General features: G+C 35.5%; 1 protein-coding gene across 1 annotated transcript in view; it reads right to left on the bottom strand.

Moving 5' to 3' along the window:
- Positions 1–22232, bottom strand: part of SLIT2 (slit guidance ligand 2) — a 278830-nt gene that overhangs the window by 5739 nt on the left and 250859 nt on the right. The window contains exons 32-37 of the mRNA XM_031055462.1: positions 15350–15443; positions 13335–13472; positions 13004–13244; positions 12540–12670; positions 7337–7491; positions 1366–1654 (exon numbers count right to left, since the gene is read on the bottom strand). Of these exons, the coding sequence (XP_030911322.1) occupies positions 1366–1654; positions 7337–7491; positions 12540–12670; positions 13004–13244; positions 13335–13472; positions 15350–15443 (1048 nt within the window). The remainder of the gene's footprint in view (positions 1–1365; positions 1655–7336; positions 7492–12539; positions 12671–13003; positions 13245–13334; positions 13473–15349; positions 15444–22232) is intronic.

The raw sequence follows: 22232 nt of genomic DNA, 5'->3' as shown, positions 1-22232 counted from the left end.
TTTGATATTATTTTTTAATCCTGAAGTATTGAAATATAAAGTCACATTTGCATTTTATAACCTGCTGTGACTACCCTTCTTTAAAGTTACTGTGAAAGAGGACAGCCTAAGAAATGACCAATAAAAACTTAAATGCTATAATGATATTCTTCAAAACCTGACTGCTCTAGCTCTGGGAAGAGTTCAAATCTTTAAAGGTACTGAAAGAGTCTATAACCAATATAAATAAAACTCTGTTGCAAAGCATTATAATACTAATACTAACTGCTGTATAAAATTTTAAAGAGTCAGACTCTCAACACACTATGTGAAAAGATGATTTAAACATCATATTATACAGGACTTAAAAATCGTCTTATTAGAATCTCTTAGAAAACTTAGGCCACTGGTCCTTAAAAGTCAAAAATTACATTGGCAAATGCTGCGCTGAAAAAAGCAGCAGCCAAAAGACCCAAGCAAGTTTGATTGAACAGAAAGAAAAAAAAAATATGTTGCCAAGCTGTAATAAGGACAGTGATAAGGACAAACAGAATGGCATCTTGTTGCCCAAGATGAATAAATACAAAATAGCTTTGAACTTCTGAAGTTTCTGATCTTCTTGTGCTGGGAGTCCATGAACCCAAATAAGATCTGTCTCTACAGTAAATTTGAAAGATTAATAATGCATAGATATCAATACTATCATATACACAATTATACATATTTTTTTCTATCTCCACAAATTTATATACAAGAATCTTCCTATAGACATATATAAATATCTAAACTAAAATTTTCTGCTCAAATCAGTAAATAGAATTACTATACTCAAACAGAAGTTCACCATACAGATTGAAATCTATTTTCCTCCTAAAACCTGGGGTACTCTGAAAGTATAAAATATTAGGTATGTCCATTGTATCATTTTTCAAAAACACAGTAGAGAATATTTTTATTTATTATTAATAATATTATTAATAATATTATTAATGATTTAATTACCTTATTCTTTACAACTGAAAATAAGAAAATACCTTTTTTTTCCATTTGCAACTACTTCAAAATTATTTTTGTTTCAAGGGTCATACCCACAGTTGCATCAGTGCATCTCATTACAAAAGAAGCCCATACAGAAGTATACAAGAGCACCTCCCAGGCTTTAGGCAAAACTTCAGTGAGATATATGAATTTGCTCCCCTGAACTGGGGACTTTCCCTCATTAGGTTTATGGAAAGAACATATGCTAAAACCTGGATGCTGTTTTCACTTTTACATGCCCAGGCTATGTTGCTTCTTTTAAGTGTGAACTTTTATGGAAAAAAAATACAGATAACAGGAGACATATGTGCACATTATACTACTGTTTTTTCTTGAGTTAGGACATACTTATTTCCGAGACACGGGTCGTTGGTTTGCTGATCACAGAGCGGTCCGGTCCATCCGCCTTCGCACTCACAGGAGAAGCCTGACTGGCTGGTAGCATGGCATGTGCCATGCACACAAACCTTCTTATGGCAAGGCTCACAACCTGGCAGAATTCCCACTTGCAGGGGCACATTTCTGAAGTCCTGGAGTTCACTGTTGATATATAGATTCCGGATGCAGCCATGGAAGCTAGTGCCGTTCTGCCCTGGTGACTGGCGCAAAGCTGCTATGTTGTTTTTCACAGGCATGCCTAGAAAATTAATAATAACAAATAACCAGTGTAATAATCTCACAATTTTCTATACAATTTTCTCCATTTTTAAAACACTTTTAGAGGAATGTTTCTTCTAAATTAATTATTCTTAGCTATTCAAACTAGAACGAACAATAATTTAGTTTTTGGAAATTGTCCTGGTTGTCCAGCATGCATGTAAACCAGCTCCAAACCTGTAAAACTCTAAGTCATGTTTAAGAGATGAATATAAGACTTCACCAGAAAGGAAGCTCAGAGCTGTGAAAAGGTCAGCTTTGCCCAGTTTTTCCCTAGTGCATTTAAGTCCAGGATAGCACACAGTTTCTGAATCCCAGAAAAACAAAGGTTGTTGAAATTTAGTAGCTGATATGTAATTTTTTTGTGAGTTAAGATACTCAAATCCAGAAGAATTTAGTAGGACCAGCTCATCAAAATGGAGCTAGCATACACATTTCAAATGTGAGCTTTTGCTATGGAAAATTTCTTGGAAAGGATAGTTTAACAGGTTGAGGTTCCAAAACCAAAAAAACTTTTGTTTAGCATGTATTAAAGACAGATTAATAAAATAAAACTAAAAGCCATTCAGTTTGCCATTACAGTCTAAAACAATCAATAATAAAAATAATTCAACATCCAACTACTATGTGTATACAGTTTTAGATAATGCAAATGTCCCCAATGTTGGCCATTTTCAGAGTAATTCCTCTGTTACAGTCTAGAGTTACAGGTGTAATTAGAGCAGTAGGTGTATGTGATGCACTTATCCTGTTATAATCATTCAAGAATAATTCAGAAGGAACATTACTATCAAATGTTTTCTTGTAAACATGAGGTTCTTCTACTCCTACCCCCTACTTTTTGTTTCCTTTAACTTATTGCCAATATATTAGCCTATAGCAGATAGCTCTTAAGAGAGTGCTTTCTAATAATGAATACACAAATGCCCAAATGAGTCCTGAGATTCACAAATAAAGGAAATCAAAGTACACTGAGCATAAAAAGGATCTGTTTACCTGAAAATAAATATTCTTATTAGCTGCATAGGTTTATTCCTAGACAAAATCAACAATTTTCATTCTGATACTTGAATAATGACAAGAAAGCAGCAATGTTCTGCATAGTTGCTCCTTATCCATGTAAACTGATACTTTAAATAACTCTCTATATTACTCTAAACAGTTTAAGAGAGTTCATGCAGTAACCTAATGAAGTAGACCTGCCTTTCAATTAGAGGTTATTGTAATTTCATTTGTGCTAGGCTTCAGTGATTATAGAAATGAATAATATTGTATCCATACTGTTGATCTTATCCATACTTCTTTGATCTTATCAGTTAAGTAAGTGTATGGGGTTTGTGTGGTCAGGCTTCTCCAAGAAGGTGCCAGAAGTGTCCACTGTGTCCAAGAGAGCCAATGCCAGCTGTGTCCAGGAGGGACCTGTCAAGTCTGCCTAGGCCAAGTCAATCAGCTGTGTGATAACATATCTATAAAGTAAAAAAAACCCAAAAGAGTAATTGTGCAGATGTGACCAGAGAGGAGTGAGAACATTTGAGGAGCAGCTCTGTAGACACTGGGGTCAGCAAAGCAGGAGGAGGAGGAGTTTCTCTGGTACTGGAGCTGAGATGCCCTGCAGCCCATGGTGAGACAGCTGTGCTCCTGCAGCCCATGGACATTCTCAGGGGAGCAGAGATCCACCTGCAGCCCATGGAGGAGACCATGCTGGAGCAGGTGGATGCTCCAGAGAAGACTGTGACCCCATGGGAAGCTGGTGCTGGAGCAGGCTCCTGGCAGGACCTGTGAAGACAGGAGCCCCCACTGGAGCAGGCTTTCCTTGGACTTGTGATCCCATGGGGGACCCATGCTGGAGCAGCCTGTTCCTGAAGAACTGCATCCCATGGGAAACAAGGGATCCATGCAGGAGCAGTTTGTGGAGAACTATCTCCCCTGTGGGGGACCCCACCTGGAAGAGGGGAAGGACTCCCTTCTCTGAGGAGGAAGCAATGGCAGAAACAATGTGATGAAGAGACCATAACCCATATTCCTCATGTGCCTGCACTGCTTGTAGGAAGGAGATGGAAAACTGAGGGGAAAGAAGTTAAGCCTGAGAAGGACGGAAGGGTGGAGGGAAGGTGTCTTTAAGAAATGTTTTACCTCTCCTTATCCTACTGTGATTTGGACTGGTAATACATTAAATTAATTTCTTCAAGTTGAGTCTGTTTTGCCACATCAGTAATCAGCGAGAGTTCTTTTCCCATCTGCATCTCAGTTTATGAGCTTTCACTACATTTCCTCTCCCCTGTCCAGTTGAGGAGGGGGATGACAGAGTGGCTTTGATGGGCACCTGGCACTCAGGCAGGGTCAAACTGTAAAATAGGCTTTGAACTATTATATTAAAAGACTCAGACTGCAAACAATCATGAATTTCCATCTCCTCACATCTACCTGCCATATTCTCAAACCAGGGACAGGGCAGAATCATCAAGGCCCCTTCACCCTGTTGTCTCCCTTGAAAGCCACACTCAGCTAATGTTCACAGAATATGCTTGAAGTATCTCAGCAGAATAGATGCACTGAATTTACTTTTTGTAAAAATAAAGGTGCATAAAACTTACATCAATGTAAGGCTAAACTAGATGTTATACTTGAAAGTGTCAGGAAACTTAGATGTGATTTCTGGGAACCATATAAACACGTATGTATGATACCAGGTAATAGGTGGTATATCACACACAGAAATTTTTTTTCTATGTTCTCTAATAAGGGAAATATTTGGAAACACAATGAAAACATATGCACAAGTTTTCAGCCTATGCACTTTTGCTTCTTCTAGCAAGATACCAAATGTCAGAAGGCCAAAGTGTGTATAAAACCTGTTTATATTCTTTAGAAATATTTCTTAAGATAATTTTTGTATAAAGATTCTTTACCAGTTAGGAAAGAACTGACATAGAAGCAGTACAGACAAATATTTCAGATTTTTTTTTTGGCAAGGTAAGAGAGTAGTTCCCACCCCCTTTTAAGCTTTTGGACGCTGAACCAGACTACAGGTAAATTACTGGAAGGACGCAAATGGTAGGAATCTCTCTTAAATAACAGTCACACAGTAAAACTGTCGAAACAAGTATCTAATTCTAGAAGCTGCCAGAACAGAGCAGGCACAAATGAGAAGCAGCTGATACTCTACCTGTCTCAGAAATAGGGACATCTATGAAAGAAGGTGCCACTCTCAACTAGTAAAATACACTCTAATTTCCAAGAGAAAAATGTGAAGTATCAGTGATGTCTGTGACTCCTTTGAAGAATTTTTGAGAAGAAACAGATTGTCCCTTAAGAATTCTTACAAAAGCCATGCACTTTCAATATGATTTACTGAAATTTGTTACAGAAAGACAGAAAAATAACATAAGCATGTGTATTCTGACCACACACTCCATACACTCGGAAGAGGCAAAAAACCCCAAAAGCTATAAATCAATTAGCTCAGTTTTGGTAAAAAAAATTGCTAAATTACCCCTTTTAAACCAAGCTGCATATTGTGACTCAAGAGTAACATTAAAAAAAAGAAGTGGAGGAGAAGGCAGAGAGAGAGGGGATGAGAGAGAATGAGAGCACACACTGTACAAGGGCTTGCTGTTACGTCTGAATTTCAGCCTGCCAACTGAGGTGATGCTTATCAGAAATGCCATTTTAGCAGGAAAGTGGTAAGAGTAAGTGTAAGCTACATGATGATTTAGGTGTCAAACTAAGACTTTGGCAAAGATAAAAATACTGCATAAAAACCTAGCGAGAATTTAAGTTCTTAACTGATAAAAATGTGTAATCAAATTCCCTGAAAAAATCTAGATATAGTTGCATAAGAAAAAAATTATTGAATCTCAAAAAGATGGGTGATATAAAGATACAAGAGTGAAAATTACCTGTCTTGAGAATTTAAAAACATCATAAACAGATAAATTAGATAAAGAAGAGGAAAGATTAAGATCTGAATGTCAACCTACTGTTTTTTTTTCCTTTATTTTGTCACAATGTGTTTCTATGATTGGTTTTTATTATTTTTTGGATTGACATATTCTATGACAGCAGAAATAATTGTCTGTTTGGAGCCTAAATGTGAAAAATTATAATAGAATAAACACGGGACCCCCCTAAGGAACATGCACTAGAATGCAAAAGACTGCTGCTCTTAGATATCAAACCACTAAGAGAAAAGATTAGTTCCAAAAGTTATTCTTCCAATACTTGAAGATGACAATGCAGATTGTGTGATTCTCTTAATGGAGGCACAGATCTGCAGGGTGAAGAAGCAAGGAAGAGAACCATACGTCACAAATCAGCACTGCAGTGGTAACAATGTGCCCAGAATAAACGTTTACAGTTGGCAGTCTGGCCTCATTTCATCAACAGGTGCTTCTAACAGACAGGAGGATTATTGCTCTGCACTAAGCTCAGCTTTCAAGTAGTATAATTGGGCTCAGAAGTCATTAAACAAACTGATGTTGATAACACAAGTAAGCAAGCACACAGTGTCCTGTCAGAGTCTAGCACCCCCTCTTACAAATGTGGCACAGGACACTGTGTAAACAGAAGTGATACATAGGAAAAAATGCAATGTGCATTTTTGGAGGGCAATCTATGTTTGAAAGCATCAGTACATCAAACAAATGTACTGCTGATGGCACAGTTTTTTGCAAGGAGGCAAGATGCTTAAGTCTAAAAAGTTATTCTCAGACATAAAAGAAATAGGCAAAATGAAAAAGAAAGTACATTTTTTTTAACAGAAAGAACAGATCAGAAGGAAACTCCTTACATGCCTGTTGTAAGAGTATAAGGTTAAACTAAGTAGAACATGAAAATCTGTAGCATTTAAATAGTATTTAAAACCCATGCCAAATCAAATCTCTGAACCCTAAGAACTTAGACTTGCTACCAAGTAAGGAGGCACTAAGTGTTGGCTGAATTTTCTGACTTTTATCTAGATTGCAGAGGTCCATAGAAATCCAGCAGGAACTGCTAGTTAAAACAATGTGTTTGAACTCACAGTTCTACACAGTAACTGGCATCAAATGATCAAAATTTTTCAAATAGTTTAGCTGCTCAAGTTAAAAAAACAATTAAACAAACAATATTTTTTTTCTCAAAACAAACAAAACCTAAGCCCTGACACATGCAGTGAGGCAACTGTCTGGGCACATTCTTACCTAGTGTCCTAACTCCTATCAGCCCTAAGCAGTAAGATCTCCAGACATAAATTATACTTCATGGCTCTACACACTGCTATCATTTCCTGCAGATATCAGTACAGGGAAATTGGAATGTAAAATGAGCAAAACAGAATGCTACCATTCTACACTTTCTGAGTAGGCATTACTAAATCTTCATGAAGCTAAACAAAGTTGAGCACAGTTCTTCAGTATAATAAAAGGCTAAATAACAGCAGAAATTTACAAAATTTTACAGTCATAAAAAAATAAACATAATTAAAGAAAAGCAACCAGTGTCGTTTGAGGACATATTATTTCTTAAAATTGAAGCCATTGACATTAACTTCCAAAGTTTCATCTTAAGGAGTTATATCAATGAATGAGTCTCTTTAAGAAACACAAGAATGTGTTTCTTAAAACATGTTACCACAGTTAATTATCTATAATACCTCTAGTAAGAAGCAATAAAATCCTCTTACCTCCTACATACAGCGGAGAATCAAAGTTCAGAGTGGATTGCTTGGACAAATTGGTAATTATCTTAGGGCTTCCTCCATCAATAGATAAAGATAGAATCTGATCCATAGCTAGCAGCTCCACAATGTGGAAATTTCCATCATTAATTGTTTCCACACTGCAAAATAAACATTAATAATAAACACTTGATGGTCTGGTTAGAACAGCTTTTTACCTTTTTCCCCATTAAGAGTCAATAAAGTTTCAGAACAGAACTTCTCTAGGAGGGCACTCCCCTGAAAATTACATTTTAAGCAAAGACATGCACATATGATTAAAAGCCAATACAATACAACATCCCTTCTTCTGGACTAATGATGAGAGGCTGGAATTCCTTTTCTATGAAGACAGGCTGAAGGAGTTGGAGTTGTTCAGCCTGGAGAAGAGAATGCTCTGGGAAGACCTTATAGCCGCTTTTGAACACTGAAAGGGAACTTGTAAGAAATATGGAGAGAGACTTTCTAGCAGGGCCTGCAGTAACAGGACACAGCCCAACTGCTCTAAAATGAGAGAGGGTAGATATAGATCAGATAGAATCTATTAAGTAAAAGAAGTGACATTAAAAATTTCTTTAATATGAGGGTGGGTTAATATGAAACACTGGGACAAGTTGCCAGAGAATTTGTGGACCTGTAATTGGAAATGCTCAGGATCAGGTTGGATGGGGCTTTGTACAACTTAATCTAGTGGAAACTGTCCCTGCCCATAACAAAGAAGATGGAACTAGGTTCCCTTCAAACCTAAGCCATTATGTGATTCTAATGTTACTTCAAGATCATATTTGCATGCAAATCTGTGTGTATCCTACATTTTGCAGAGCATTTGGTTTACTTATCTTGCAAATATGAAGGCCTGAGTCAACTCCAGTGATACATAAATCTATTTCATGGAATATGGAACTGCATCTAACTTTAGTCCTGCCAGAAAAAATCATATCATTGGTCCAGACAGCTCCACTGACACTCGCAATAAGTTATTTGTTATCTTTATTGGGCATGGTTACTTAAATGTGTTCAGCTTCTGTCTAGCACAGTGAATATTAATATTGTAATGTTTTTTCTCTCATCTACATATACCATTTCCTTCTGCTTACTAACAAGATATGAACTCGCTAGTAGGAGAATGCCTGAAGGTTCTCAAGGTGAAAATGCTTGCTTCAAGCATGGTGCTTACCCTGCCTAAGGATGAGCTTAACTCATGCTGCTGGGCACAAAAATGGCTGCTGGTGCTTATCAGACTCACGATCTATGTAGCAAGTGCTTAAGTGCAGGAACTACTGTGCACTTGAACACTGCTTAAATACATCAGAGACTGAAGAATATAATTACTTAACTCTGGGACTGAATATATCATTGTACTTGCACAACTTGTAGTCCATTTTCCACTGGAGAAATGGAGCTGATTATATGCATGCAAGGTGTGAGCTGTAGTCCAGAGACCAGACATTAAAACTATTCCCATGAAAGCCTTTATTTGTTTCAGGGCACCATCAAATAAGTGAGTTTAATCCTTTGAGAAAAGTTATTTAAATGAACCAATTGTATGATAGCCTGAAATGGACAGTCACACAGTCAATTAGCTCTTCTCATTGAGAAAGCAGGATAGCTGAAAGGGATTAAGTTCCTAAATCTCAAGGCAAAAATCAAGTAAATTACCTTAAAACATCCTTAGTGATGTTTAAATTAAGCTAACTGCTTTTGTCCTGGAACAGATCAGCAGCACGCTTGGTCATTCACAGCTGTGACACATTAAATAGCTTCTTAGCCATTTATTACCAACTCTGTGAACAGCCTTTGCTCACTGTGGATCAAAGATCTGCATGGTAGCATGCATGCTTTACATAAACCCAGCTCCATTTGAGAGTGCAAACACGTGACAGAGCAGACACTGGCACAATAAACACTTTATGGGAGCTGCCAGGAGGGGGACTGCCAGTTTCCATGGGGGGAAAGGAAATGGTCAGGGTTTATCATTCCTAAAGAGAAAGATTTATTCAAGGTATCAAGAGGTTTGTTTGAACCGATCAAGCAATATAAAAGATACTATGATTAAGTTACTTAACACATTTCAGTGAATCCAGCCAAAAAATGTGCTAAAAATCAAAGTGCATACAACTTGACTTCAGGAAGCAAGAAACCCTGATGTAATGTTCTTGTTTCAAGGAAACTTATTCTACAACTTCTAAACCTTTCACTCAATAGTATTTAGAAGAATAAGAGCAACACAAAAAATGCATTTTTAGAGCAAGGGGTAGTTCCAGGGATATACAACTATAATGTGTAAAGGGAATGTGTCTCTGATAAGAGTGATTATTAAAAGCCTCTGGTTTAAACTGTTTCACTGGGAAAAATTTACTGCAGAAAGAGAAGCCCTCCTAGGTAAGGATGGTTTAAATTGAAGAGGAAATAAACTCAAGGCATATCTGTAATATTTTCTGCCAATGCACTTACATTACTTCTAGCCCATTTCCTATTGGAGATATGAGAGCTGAATGCATAGATCGTAATGAAAAGCTGTAAGAAGAACTGATTTAAGCCTTCTGGTACTCTGTAGAAGAATAATGATCTGGGAATAAATAGTCCCACATTTCCAATAAATATATGATGAAAACTAGTTTACAGAATGAAATTTTTTTTTTGTTTTATGTAAAAAACAGTTGACTTTTGAAAATGAATGCCCAGACAGAATACAACACAAGTGGATCAAATTTTTCCAAATAACCATCTCCAATGAATGAATATTATTTATTGGTCTTGGCAGTGCCATCATCTCATTTCTCAGATTGACTGATGACTGCTTTTGGGATGCAGGCTCTTCCTGCAGTCAGTTCCCATGAACTGGGAGGACAGGAGGGAAGCAAAAGGGAGGGACTAGAAGGGAGGACTGGAAACATTCCAGGAGACAGCTTTAATAGGTAACAAAAGTACAGAAAGACAACATGCAATGAATGGATAAAAAGAAGGTCAAGACCTTAAAAAGGCTGGAGATATCACAAAGATTCTGGGAGGGTAAAACAGTAAGAAGCAATGAAGGGATTTGAGTAAACTGTGTAAAAGGTTCTGTGCTACAACACAATCCTTTCTAGAACCTGAAATACACATTAAAGAGACACAGTTTGTAGACCTATCACTAGATGCACATATATACCTATACACAAATGTGGAAATGTATACATGGCTTCCAAAATAGAATGATGAAATCACAGACTCATTTAGGTTGGAAAAGACCTCTAAGATCATCAAGTCCAGCAAATAAACTAGCACTGCCAAGTCCACCACCAAACAATGCCCCTAAGTGCCACATCTACACTTCTGTTAAATACCTCCATGAACGGTGACTACACCACTTCCCTGGGCAGTCTGTTCCAATGAATGACAACCATTTACATGATGAAATTTTTCCTAATATCCAATCTAAGCCTTTCCTGGTGCAACTTAAGGCCTTTTCCTCGTCCTATTGCTTGTTATTTGTGAGAGGACTCTGATCCTCACCTGGCTACAATCTTCTTTCAGACAGTTGTAGAAAGAGAAAAGGTATGCCCTCAGCCTTGCCTCAACAGCAGAAGGCTTCACTACAGCTATCACATGATAACTTTCAAATATCTCAGAGACTCACCATCATGCATATCAGAAATGAAATGTAGGTTAACAACAATAACAGAAACTAAATAACTAAAAGTGTGTAACTACTTCACTAAACAACTGTGTCACTCTGTAACATGTAACTACATTTCCCGTCCCTTTCTTCACTAAACTTGCATTCTTCATTTGTCACATAATTCAAAAGAGACCATCAACTATGTAGGGGAGAGGCTTCTTATTATTTTGTAACAGTAACCTAATTGGGGCTCTTTGTTAATTGGTCGCTTTGTTATTAACTCCTTCCATGTTTATCTTTGTTTGGGTTTTTTCTGTGTGAGTACTGTTTTTTCAATCTTTCTAGATTAATCTTTATAGATAATTATAATGGACAAGTGAGAATTACCAGTATTTATTATGTTTCAATAATGCTAGAGAAAACTCAAATTTATGGGAAGGACATATATGTTTTGAAAGAGAAGAAGTATTCTAAATAGATTATAGAAATGGGAGCCAAAATAACTTGGAACTACATATGACCCTTATTCCTATAGCTTCTTATTCTCAGACAGATGTACCTATTGAATAAAAATCAACAAAAATAATTAAACTCCTGAGGAAAAAGAATCTAAATTTCTTGTGTAGACCTAACCCAGACAGAAAATAAAAATATTATTTTGAATAGGAGTATAATAATTTATTAAAATAATTTATTTTCACTGAAATGTCCCTAATAGAATGTAGAACAGTGTCACTGTTACAAACTCTAGAAGCAAATATACCTATATATAATTTTACAATAAAAGGTGTAAATAGAGTGAAAAGAACATTCAAGGAAAACTGATTTAATACTTCCCCTTTACTTCTGAAAGTAATTTTAGCACCAAGAGGGCAGTCAAGGCCAGGAAGTGATGCCTCTTGTCTTTCTGCTCACTCTTGCAATGACTGTTTGGTAATTCCTGTGAAGTTATACAATACCTCCCAAAAATTCAGGTGGTAATTTTTCAAAGAGACAGAGAAATATGATTAAAAAAAAAAAACCTCAAAAATTATGATACAGAAGCTGCTGTAGATTCTTTCTCTTAATGACTTTGGAAGCAAAAGCCATTTCTTTTTCAAAGGTAGTGCCTTTTTTCAGAAATCAAGTTTTTAGCTTTCTCTTCACTTGCCAGGGAAAAATCCCACACTATATGACTGCCTAACAGAGAAGAGAAGCTTCTATTTAATTTCTGCTTATACAGTGTAGTTTTTCATTTTACTCAGCACACTAGGAAATTATTTGGCAGTTACAGCTAAGAAAAAACTCCACTGCTACATGTGAGCTTTACAAATGTAAATAAATAAATATTCTGCTGAAAGCTAACTCTTATTCTGTTTTAATGCATCAAATAATATATTATTTGCCTGACATATCTGCATTAGAGTTACTTGCCAACCAAATCACATCTTTTGGCAAGAAGTTTTAAGTGTCTGACAACACATTAATTTGCATATATTTCTTTTAACCATGTCTTAAAAAATGTGACTTTGATATAAGTAGTGAATGTAGGTTTTGTTTCAGTTGCAAATGTGTTTCATCCAGGTTCACCTGTAAATAGCAGAGGCTGGATATGATCCTGTGTCATAGCTGACCCTCACTCTACCCCGGTACAGTTCCACTGCTATATGATCTTTATCGCCTTTGTACAGCAGGATCCCACTGTCTTCATCTGTGGCAATCTAGTTAAAAGACAGAAATATTTAGAAACCACAAAAAATAGGTATTTAATCAAAATGAGGTATTAAGTGAATCTCTGAATTTACTGCCATAGTCTGTTACTTAATTATAAAATTATTTTTTCAAGGAGAACCTGACAAAAACTCTTCCTATCAATAAGCCCATCTACTTCAATGTGAATATAGAGTTATGGCATTAACTCTTCTAGATTTTTAGCTCAGACTGTGAAAAGCTCTTTAAGTGAGCCAATAACAACTTTGGGTCATTTTGTACACCATGGAAAGTCATTTACTCTCTTTTCCAGAAAAGAGAATCCACAACACAAGCAAACTTACCTGTAGAGTGATATTGGTTTGGGGGCGTATCTTAGCTGAAGGGATTTGCAGATAGGATTCTTTGTTGACGAAGTTTATACTAATCAGCTTTTCACATTTCTCACCCTGGTATCCCGATAAACACTGACAGATTGGTTCACTTTCTTTTATGATACACTGGGCCCCATTTTGACATTCGTAATTATCACAAGGGCTGGTGCGAGGTAGAACCATTGGCGGTGAAAACTCACAAAACAAGCCACTAAATGAAAACAGAAAACAATCAGTATTTCCAAGAAAAAACAACTGCGACAAGACATCCATGTTTGTACTGGCTTCAGATCTTTCTCACCTGTACCCTTCTGGGCAAATGCAGGTGTATCCATTAACTGCGTCCGTGCACTGCGCTCCGTTTTTACATTTGTTGTCCTGGCAGTCGTCAAAGTCAATGTCACAGTGCTCACCTACATATCCAGGTGTGCAGTCACATCTGTAAAACAGCAAAGCAAACTGGATAGCACAGTGCCTTTTAATGACCCACTGTGATTATAACAAAGCTAAGGAACTACTGTATTTAAAAATCAAGGAAAAAAAGGCATTCCTAATACTTTGTGTGCAAAGACTTTATAGCTTCATCATACTATTAGATGGGGAATCTACATATATGATGAATACAGGTTTGCTAGTTGAAATGTTTACACACCTGCTATTATATTCAAGAATTGTGTGCAAATCTAGAGAGCCCTCATGAATAATTTCGGCAGTTTTTAGAATTTATGAGCCACACAGAATGTTACAGGATGTTATTCATGGCTGCAAACACTAAACATAATCAATATGCTTGAAACCAAGACAAATAATCCGAAGCTGGTACTGATGGTTATTTTATTTGTCAACTGAACAGCTATGAACAGACCAATGGTCCATTTATGCAGTTTAAAGGTTATGCATATTTTATTTGCTCCTAAGGTTCCACCAGTTTGATCTACGAAAAATAGCTCCATGGTTGGTGAACGAACAGAAGTCTTTAAACCCATCATCTGTCCCCCCTGAAGCCCCACTGGTCTAGAAACAGCCCATCCTCAAGAGAGTATGTAATGATTTTTGTTTGTTGATTTGTTTTTTTTGTTTTTGTTTTTTTTTTTTATTTATTTTTTTTTTCCATGTGAAACTCTCATTGCTAATGCTAGTTGCATTCCTTCAGGGAATTCTCATATATTGGATTGAGGGAATGCTCAGAACTCTGTCAAATATTACAAATACAGGCATCCATATGATATTTTTTTAAATTAAGATGTCATTAATTGATTTCATTAGGTCTTGTGATTCCCTCCTCAGTGTCATTTCTTTTACTATCTAAAATTTTCTCCAAGCTGGCAAAAGTGATTTTAAATAGGCATGTAAGTTTACATTTAGCACTTCAATCAAATATGTTGCATTTTTTATTCAGCAACAGGTATAAACAAGATAAGGGAAAAAGAATATAAAGCAACCTATCAAAAGTCTGACTGAGATACATCTTGAAGTATACTGCATGTGCTACTCTCTGATTTAAAAGTAACAGGAAAGATTAATGAACTGGAGAGTACAGTATACGACACCAAACTAGGTTTATTGAAGTGACAGGAAAAAACAACATAATGCACTACAACAGAAACCAAACAATTTTTCTGTTTTCCAGTTTGAAACTATCAACTTAATTTCACATTCAACTGAATATTTAATATTTTTATGCCATATTTTAAATAAAATGTCATTTATAAGTAGTGGGAATGACAATCTGATTTTAGCACAAAAGCATGCTGTGCATTAAACAGGCACTTGTGAGAACAATTTAAATCTGCAGGTTTCCTGTATTTATAAACCTAAAGCCTATTAAAACAACTTTAAATTGTACATACTAATTAATCATGATAAGGATATGGTGTAATTAAAGATTAGCTTTCCTGGGGAGGGATTTCTTTACTTTATACCTTTCAGTGTGCCTTCCTAATAATCTCTTTCACAATTACTTCTCTAAAAGCAATATAATTATTCCACTTCAGTTAAATGCAATTATTTTCCTACTGCTCAAACTCCTATAAGGGTTTTGTATAGACCATCATAAAGGCTGCCTGTGTTTCTATTTAAAATCTGGTTGGAATTAGACCTTTTAAAGATCAGTGAAATTCAGTAAAACATACTTAAGATAATAATGCAGCTTTACATGAAAATAATGGCCTGTTCTGCCATAAGGTTTAATAATAATCAAAATTAGTACTTTGAGAATAGAAGTGGCTTCCACTAGAACAGAAGGAAAGGAAGCTAAGCAGGATAGAAAAATACAAATTTTGATCCAGTCAGTTTCTATCAACATTTCAGACTCACTTGTATCCTTTGGGTGTCAAGATACACTTTGAATCATGCTGGCAAGGATTCAGGTTTTGGGCACAGAAATCTAATTTCTCCTCACAGAGTTCACCTGAAATACAATATATGTTGTCAATTCAGTGAAAATATCACAGTGACCTGAAAATAGCAATGAACAGAATTTTAAAAGCAATTCCTTTGCTAACACTAAAATATGCATACTTCTTTACATAGCAATAAATACCTTTATAATAAATATTAATACATAAATAAATGGTTATGCAGAAATGACAAAAATAAATAATAATATACCTGGTAACTCATTTATAAACAGTATCAAGTTAAATCATCTATACATGGATATAAACGGTAATTTTGTAATTACTTTTCTTTTACAATATTTATCTCTGCTATATAGCAACACTAGCGATTGAAGCCACTAAAACAAAAAAGCCATCAGTATGCTTTTCTTTTACTTGTTTCTAAGCACATTACACACAGATATATCCAGATTTTCACTATCATTATAAGTAGTCTATTACCTGAAAAAAACCTGTTAATATCACTGCATGTCAATACAACTCCAATTATCCAAAAATGAAAACTTGTTTTCTACTTTTCCTTAAATATGACTCCATTTTTTTGCATTTGTTAATGTACCATAATTATCTATAATCTGTTCTGTGAAAAGAAAAGAAAAAAAAAATCTATGTAAAAGTCTATCCTTCCCTGCTAATAGAGGCAGTGGCTCTAATTTCCAAAATGGGCTTATAATCCAAAAAGTATTTTAATATGATTAAAAAATGTTTTATTTGCAACTTTATGGAAAGGAAACACAGGTTTGTAAACAGATCAACAATATCTTGTTCCCTGACTAACTTATCGGATGATACAATGGATCGGGCACTTGCTAAACTTGTAATCACTGGTTTTTAAGGTAGGTATACTTATTCCAGCACCCATAGGAAGAATATATGTGTAATATACAGGTATAAACCCTGTGCCCACTGAATTCAGGTACTGACAGGTCCATCAGACTCTGAAACTACGGAAGCAGTAGGATTGTCCCTGTCCTTTATTCCTGTCCAGTAATAAAACATGATCTGGCAAACAAAGAGAAGTAGAACTGCAGATTACAATGACAATGACAAACAGAAGAGCAGAAGGAAGGAGTGAATGATCAGACACTTTCACTGCTCAAACTGCACTTGCCTTCAAAGAAGTGATATTTGGTATCCCTCAGTTTTACTGAGCTGAGCATGTCAGTGGCTTGCAGTGCAGTGGACAAATAAACCAAAAAAAGAGCTAAGGAACAGTCTATATTAAAGCAAGGATAGAGCAAAAGGCAAAACTGAAGCAGGAGCAAGGACAGTTATGCCAGTTGAGAACACAACTGAAAGACGTATACTAAGTGCAATAAGACATAGGACCTCTACATCTTCATAAATGAGAGGACAAGCCAAAAAACAGCTAGACAAGTATTTTGCAGCCATTCACCCAGACTGGTTCTATACAGATTAAAAAAAAAAAAAGTAAATAAATAAATGAGTAAATAAATATCACATTCTCAATTTGCAAGTAGTGTGTTTTCTCTATAAACCAAAGGTTTGGGAAGGTTTAAGATAACATAAGAAAATAGCCCTCATGAACAGGTCACTTAATAGCCGCAGGAAAACTGTCAGTAACAACATGACTTAGTCAATATATGTAGGAAATTGAATGGAGATCAAATGCAGGCCACTGAAGATGACAAATACAAAGGATTATAATTCTACCCTCAAAGCCTCTTCAAGCTCTCAATAGAATTATTAGTCTGGAAATGTGCAACTGTTATGACTAGGTCAGTGCACAAAGAATCCTGAAATACCAGGGATTGTTTGCATCCCACGATATATTAAACAAAACCCAGATCCCTTTCTCTTTTCAAAGGGTTTTGTTCAAACAAACTCATATATATATAGGTCTTCAATGCTGTTCTTCACACAGCATTTAGTCAACTTGCAGAACTTGTAATAGCTGAAATCTGTTCAAAGAGCAGCACTGTTTAAGAGTGAGATGTAAGTATGGGAACAGTGAGTTCAGATTTTAAGGATCATGGGAGTAGAATAAGCAAAAATTACTGTTGTTTTAACCTAGTTTGTTCACATTCCCATAGTTTATATACACACCAATAAAATATTATGGCATATATTGTATATTAAATTACATGCAGAACTGAAAAATACATGACACCCCAACTACAAGTAATAAAAATGTGGTTGTACAGCATTAACTTGTATAAAAGCACCTTTAAATATTTCCAAGATTATTAAATGCGACAGCATATCAGAGAGTTTCTAAAAGCAACACATTGAGCCTATCTCCCAAGCAGACTGGAGTTTGCTGTCTCTTATACGTTCACAGCAATGGGTTAGTGAAAAGAAGACCAAACTACCTAGAAAATGCAATTTAGGAGTGGCATAATAAGAACAAGCATTCTTACCATTCCTGTCAAATTTATTAAACTGATTTTTCTACAGGACATTGATTTGGCTTAGATTATCATTGGCACAGATTTCTCAAATAACTTGAGTGGCAAATAGTTTTACTCAATAGTACCTAAGCCTGTACATTTTTGTAAATCCTCTCCCAGGTAAAATACAGGAATAAAATATAATACAAGATTTCTTGGAGTACACTGCATTTTAGTATTCATACGTTGCTGGCCCTAATATCTTCAGAACTATACTGAAAGCAGAATCCCCTCATGAGAAGCGCTCAGGGGCACTTGAAAACTCCTTATTTCCTACTCTTGGCTGTGAATCCTGTATAATGACTGGACAGTTAAGTTTTCAACAGTCAAGTTTTAATTTGAAAAATGTCCACCTCAAATTATAAAATCACTGTTACACTGCCAGGCATACTGCAGTTAAATGGTTTGCAAACACCATCAAACATCACCAGGCATTTTTGAGATTAAGGTCAGAGTTTGAGCTGAGTACTCTGTAGAAAAGCACATAGAAGCAGAACTTTTTGTGCTGGGACAGCAGAAAAGTAAGGAAACTTTTCCCTTGCATTTGCAAACTGTATGCATGGTGAATCATATCCTTGGAGTTTTAGTTCAGCAGTCAGTAGCAAATAGGAAACAGGACGGTGTCCATGTAGCAAAAGACTCATGTAAAAAATACTATGACCATAAAAGTTAGCTTTAGTTACAGTACAACTGTTAGTTATTAAAAAAAGTAGCATTAATGACAGATTTGTACTCAGGATCAGTAAAGTAAAAATCAAGATGGAATCCAAATATGTACATCAGATACTCAATTTCTGAATGAAGATGTAAATGCCAGAATAACAAGGCAAGATAACCCAAATGCAAGGTCTTGTACAGCTAATAATTAATAACTGCTAATATTAATAAATGCTAATAGATTTTTTTCTAAATGGAGAATTCTCATGGCCGAAATAAAACTGTTTCAGAAAAAGTTAATAAAAATGTAATTAAATTATGGAATATGGAATATAAACCACTGAAGAATATAGGTTCATGGTAAAGAAACCCCTCCTTCAGCATACTGAACAATCATTGTGTTATTCAGAATTTAAATGAGACAAGTAGTAGTTTTAGTAGAATTTAAATGAGAAGTAATTAATTTTGTTGATATGAAAAGACAGCGATGAAAGTGAAACACTCATTGGACAAGAAAGCACAGATTTACCAAGTTAGGCTCCTTGGCTTTACTGGAAGGAAATCTTAGAGTTTTCTGATTTGAGAAACATAATACAAGGTTTAAAGAGCATACTTCAAAATAATCAGAAAAGGCTGAGGAAAAAAGTCCCAATTCAAGGAAGCTTAACACCAATATGTGAGGACATTCTTTTATTAATCTAATAATACTGTAACTGAGGTTTCTGTAAGAGCTTAGCTAAGTAATTATGTTTTTAAAAGATGGGAACATTTCTGTATGTAGGAGAATAAGGAACAGACTAGTTTGTCTAAAAGTAAGTAGCGGATAAAGTGTCAAAAAACCTGTGAAAAGCTTCCAAAGTTTAATTAGAACCAGAACAACTCTTTTCAAGAGACATCTGGCTTAATTAATCTAAGGAAGTCTGAATTCTGGTATAGAGTAGCATTGAAACCAGTGGAATTGTGAATGAACACGACCCTCCAAGCTCAAGACAAATATTTACTGAGATTTTGCATAGAGTATGATGTAGACTTAAAGAGTCAGCCAACACCATGAAGTACTGATGATATATACTGATGATACTTTATATAAGTAACCAAAGCTGTATGTTTGCTAGATTCACAGGTCAGTTTGTATTTCCTGTGTGGGTTAATTCAGTCTTATGACTTGATAAGATTATAAGTCACTAAAAACTTCATCATAGAATACCAGGTTTATCCCCCAAGGATTATCTCCTGGAAAGAGCAGAAGAGAAAAGATGTCCCAGCACCCTTTCCAGCTGAATCCTAAAAGCACCTGTTGGGGAATCCACCACTTTCCTGGGAAGATTATTCCAGTGGCTCCATGTCCCAATTGTAAAAAGTTTCCTTCTTATTTAAATCTAACTGGCATCTCCCCAGGAGTACCTTGTACCCATCACTCCTCCTCTCTTCCATGTGTCTCCTTGTAAAAAAGGGAGCCTCCATTCTCCTTGCAGCCACCCTTTCAAATACTGGAACAGGGTGATAAAGTCTCCCCAGGTCTTCTTTTCTCAAGGCTGAATAGACCCTTAACTCTGGATTTTCTATTTTATAGATATATACTACAACAAATAATGAATAACAAGGCAACGAGGTGAAGAAGGATTTACATCTTTGTTATTCTGAATAATTGGTCAATAAATTTAAGATAAAGCAATGTCAGCCAGTACATTTCTAAATGAAGAGGACAGCTCTAACAAAAATGGACATGAGCTTCTTAATGTAATAGCACATTGTTAATTACAGGCAAGTTTATAAAGAAACAAGTTTAAAATGCCCCTTATTAGCAAAGCTGAGTTTCATATTCAAAAAAAACCACCCAAACCTAGACAGAGAACCTAAAAGCAACAACAGTCAGTTTTAATTACCAAAAACCAGGTTTTTCCTAGGTTATTCCCTCTTCCAAAGTCAAAATAGCCAATACCTACCACAGAATAGAACAGAAGGATTTTATGTGTGTGCTTATATTTCCATTTCATCTTCTGAGCTTAGTTAAGCTATACTGTGAGTCAACATCTGCAGTGTTTATGTTTTATCAATTAGGTATCTCTGTCTGACTCTGTGACTGGAGGTCTCTGTTTAATACTGTGACTCAAACAGCCAATAGAGTGCAGCAGGGGGTGGAAAATGACAGTGCCATTTAACAACCTATATACAGGAAACTGCTGCATTTTTAAGTCTCCAGCAGTTTGATGTGCAGTATACAACATGAATTGTTTCAGGTCTTAAGCTCATTATTCAGAAAATACAAATAAAAATATTGACTATATGAGGGACAAAATTTCTCAGAATTAGCAAAAGTTCGCAGTGACAGTAGAATGCAGTTTATAACCATAAATCTGAACATTTTTTTGAATTTAATTTTAGAGTCAAATTGCTGGACTGTTCCCATCTTTCAGCATGGCACAAGTATTTTTAGCTATCTCCCATGCTTGTGGATCTCAGTATAAGATGAGGCTTAGTTTAATTTAGTTTAACATTTTCTTTGGGTTTATGTTCACTGTTAACAGCAAAAAACCAGTAACTTTTAGGCAGGTAAGCCTTAAGACAATTATGGCAAACTGAAGGGTGGATGATAGATTAGAATGAGTCAAGGCAGTGATTAAACCAGAAGCAGGTAGCTCAGCTTGCCACAAATATCATGTATATTTCCCCTTTATGCAAATGCAGTAAAACTTTTTCAATACTTGAGCTTTTAATAGAGAATGGTAATGTCAAGTTTTTTAAGCTAGATGAAATAGAAAATTTTATGAGTGATAAAAAGCAAGAATAAAAATTCTTCTCTTTATTCTAAGAATCTGTAACACATGCAGTTCTTACAAGGGGGAGAATTATGATTTAATTTGATGGAATTATTGAAATTTTTATCAAGCTTGATATTACATGATTTGCATTTGATTACTTGCATGCTTAAATTTCAGGAAGGTACTTATCTGATTACCAAATGAATTCAAAATACTAATGTAACTCCTTTATTGCAGAGCCAAGAAAGTTGTGTCTAAGGCTTGCATAAACTGAGATAATTGCTTGAAATTATCCCTTTTTTTCCCCTAATACTGTCACAATTCAAAAGATGTCTTGCATGATAAAACTGACTGATCCTCCAGGCACCTTGTAGACTATCAATTACTTCCACATTCAACTGGTAGCTGAAAGCTAATATAGACATGTATCGCATACACATCTATTTAGTCTTGGAGCCAAACTTAGTTCACATCCCCTGGATGTTTGATAATTTGTTTGTGAGGAGTTTGTTCTTTCTATAATCAGTAATTTTAATATGTTACAGTTCACACTTGATAATAAACAAGAAAAACAGCAGGCTATTTCTGCTGTCTAGATGAGTAGTAATAAAATGTAAATACAGCAACATGTCTAAATAGAAGATAGTTTAAGCATGGAAAACCTCTGGCTGGAATAATTTTCTGAAAATGTCTGATACTCTGCCTCAGTTACAGAAAAAATTCACACCATGAGTTTAAGTTGTAGGTATTATTCATCAGATATCTAAATTAGTCAACATAGATGTTATTAAGCAACACAGATTATATAACTGCAGTCTTGCTTAACATGTAATTTCATGGATAATGAACATATTTTTATTACTATATATAATATATTATATTGCTTCAAAAACTGAAAATATATTTATCAAATTAATGGCAAGTATACCACAAAATTATTCATTTGCTTTTAAAACTAAATATGCAACTT

Source organism: Geospiza fortis, unplaced genomic scaffold (assembly GCF_000277835.1).
Source record: "Geospiza fortis unplaced genomic scaffold, GeoFor_1.0 scaffold40, whole genome shotgun sequence".
Taxonomy (NCBI): domain Eukaryota; kingdom Metazoa; phylum Chordata; class Aves; order Passeriformes; family Thraupidae; genus Geospiza; species Geospiza fortis.
The sequence above is the reverse complement of the archived record's forward strand: the minus strand, read 5'-3'. Positions and strand labels throughout refer to the sequence as shown.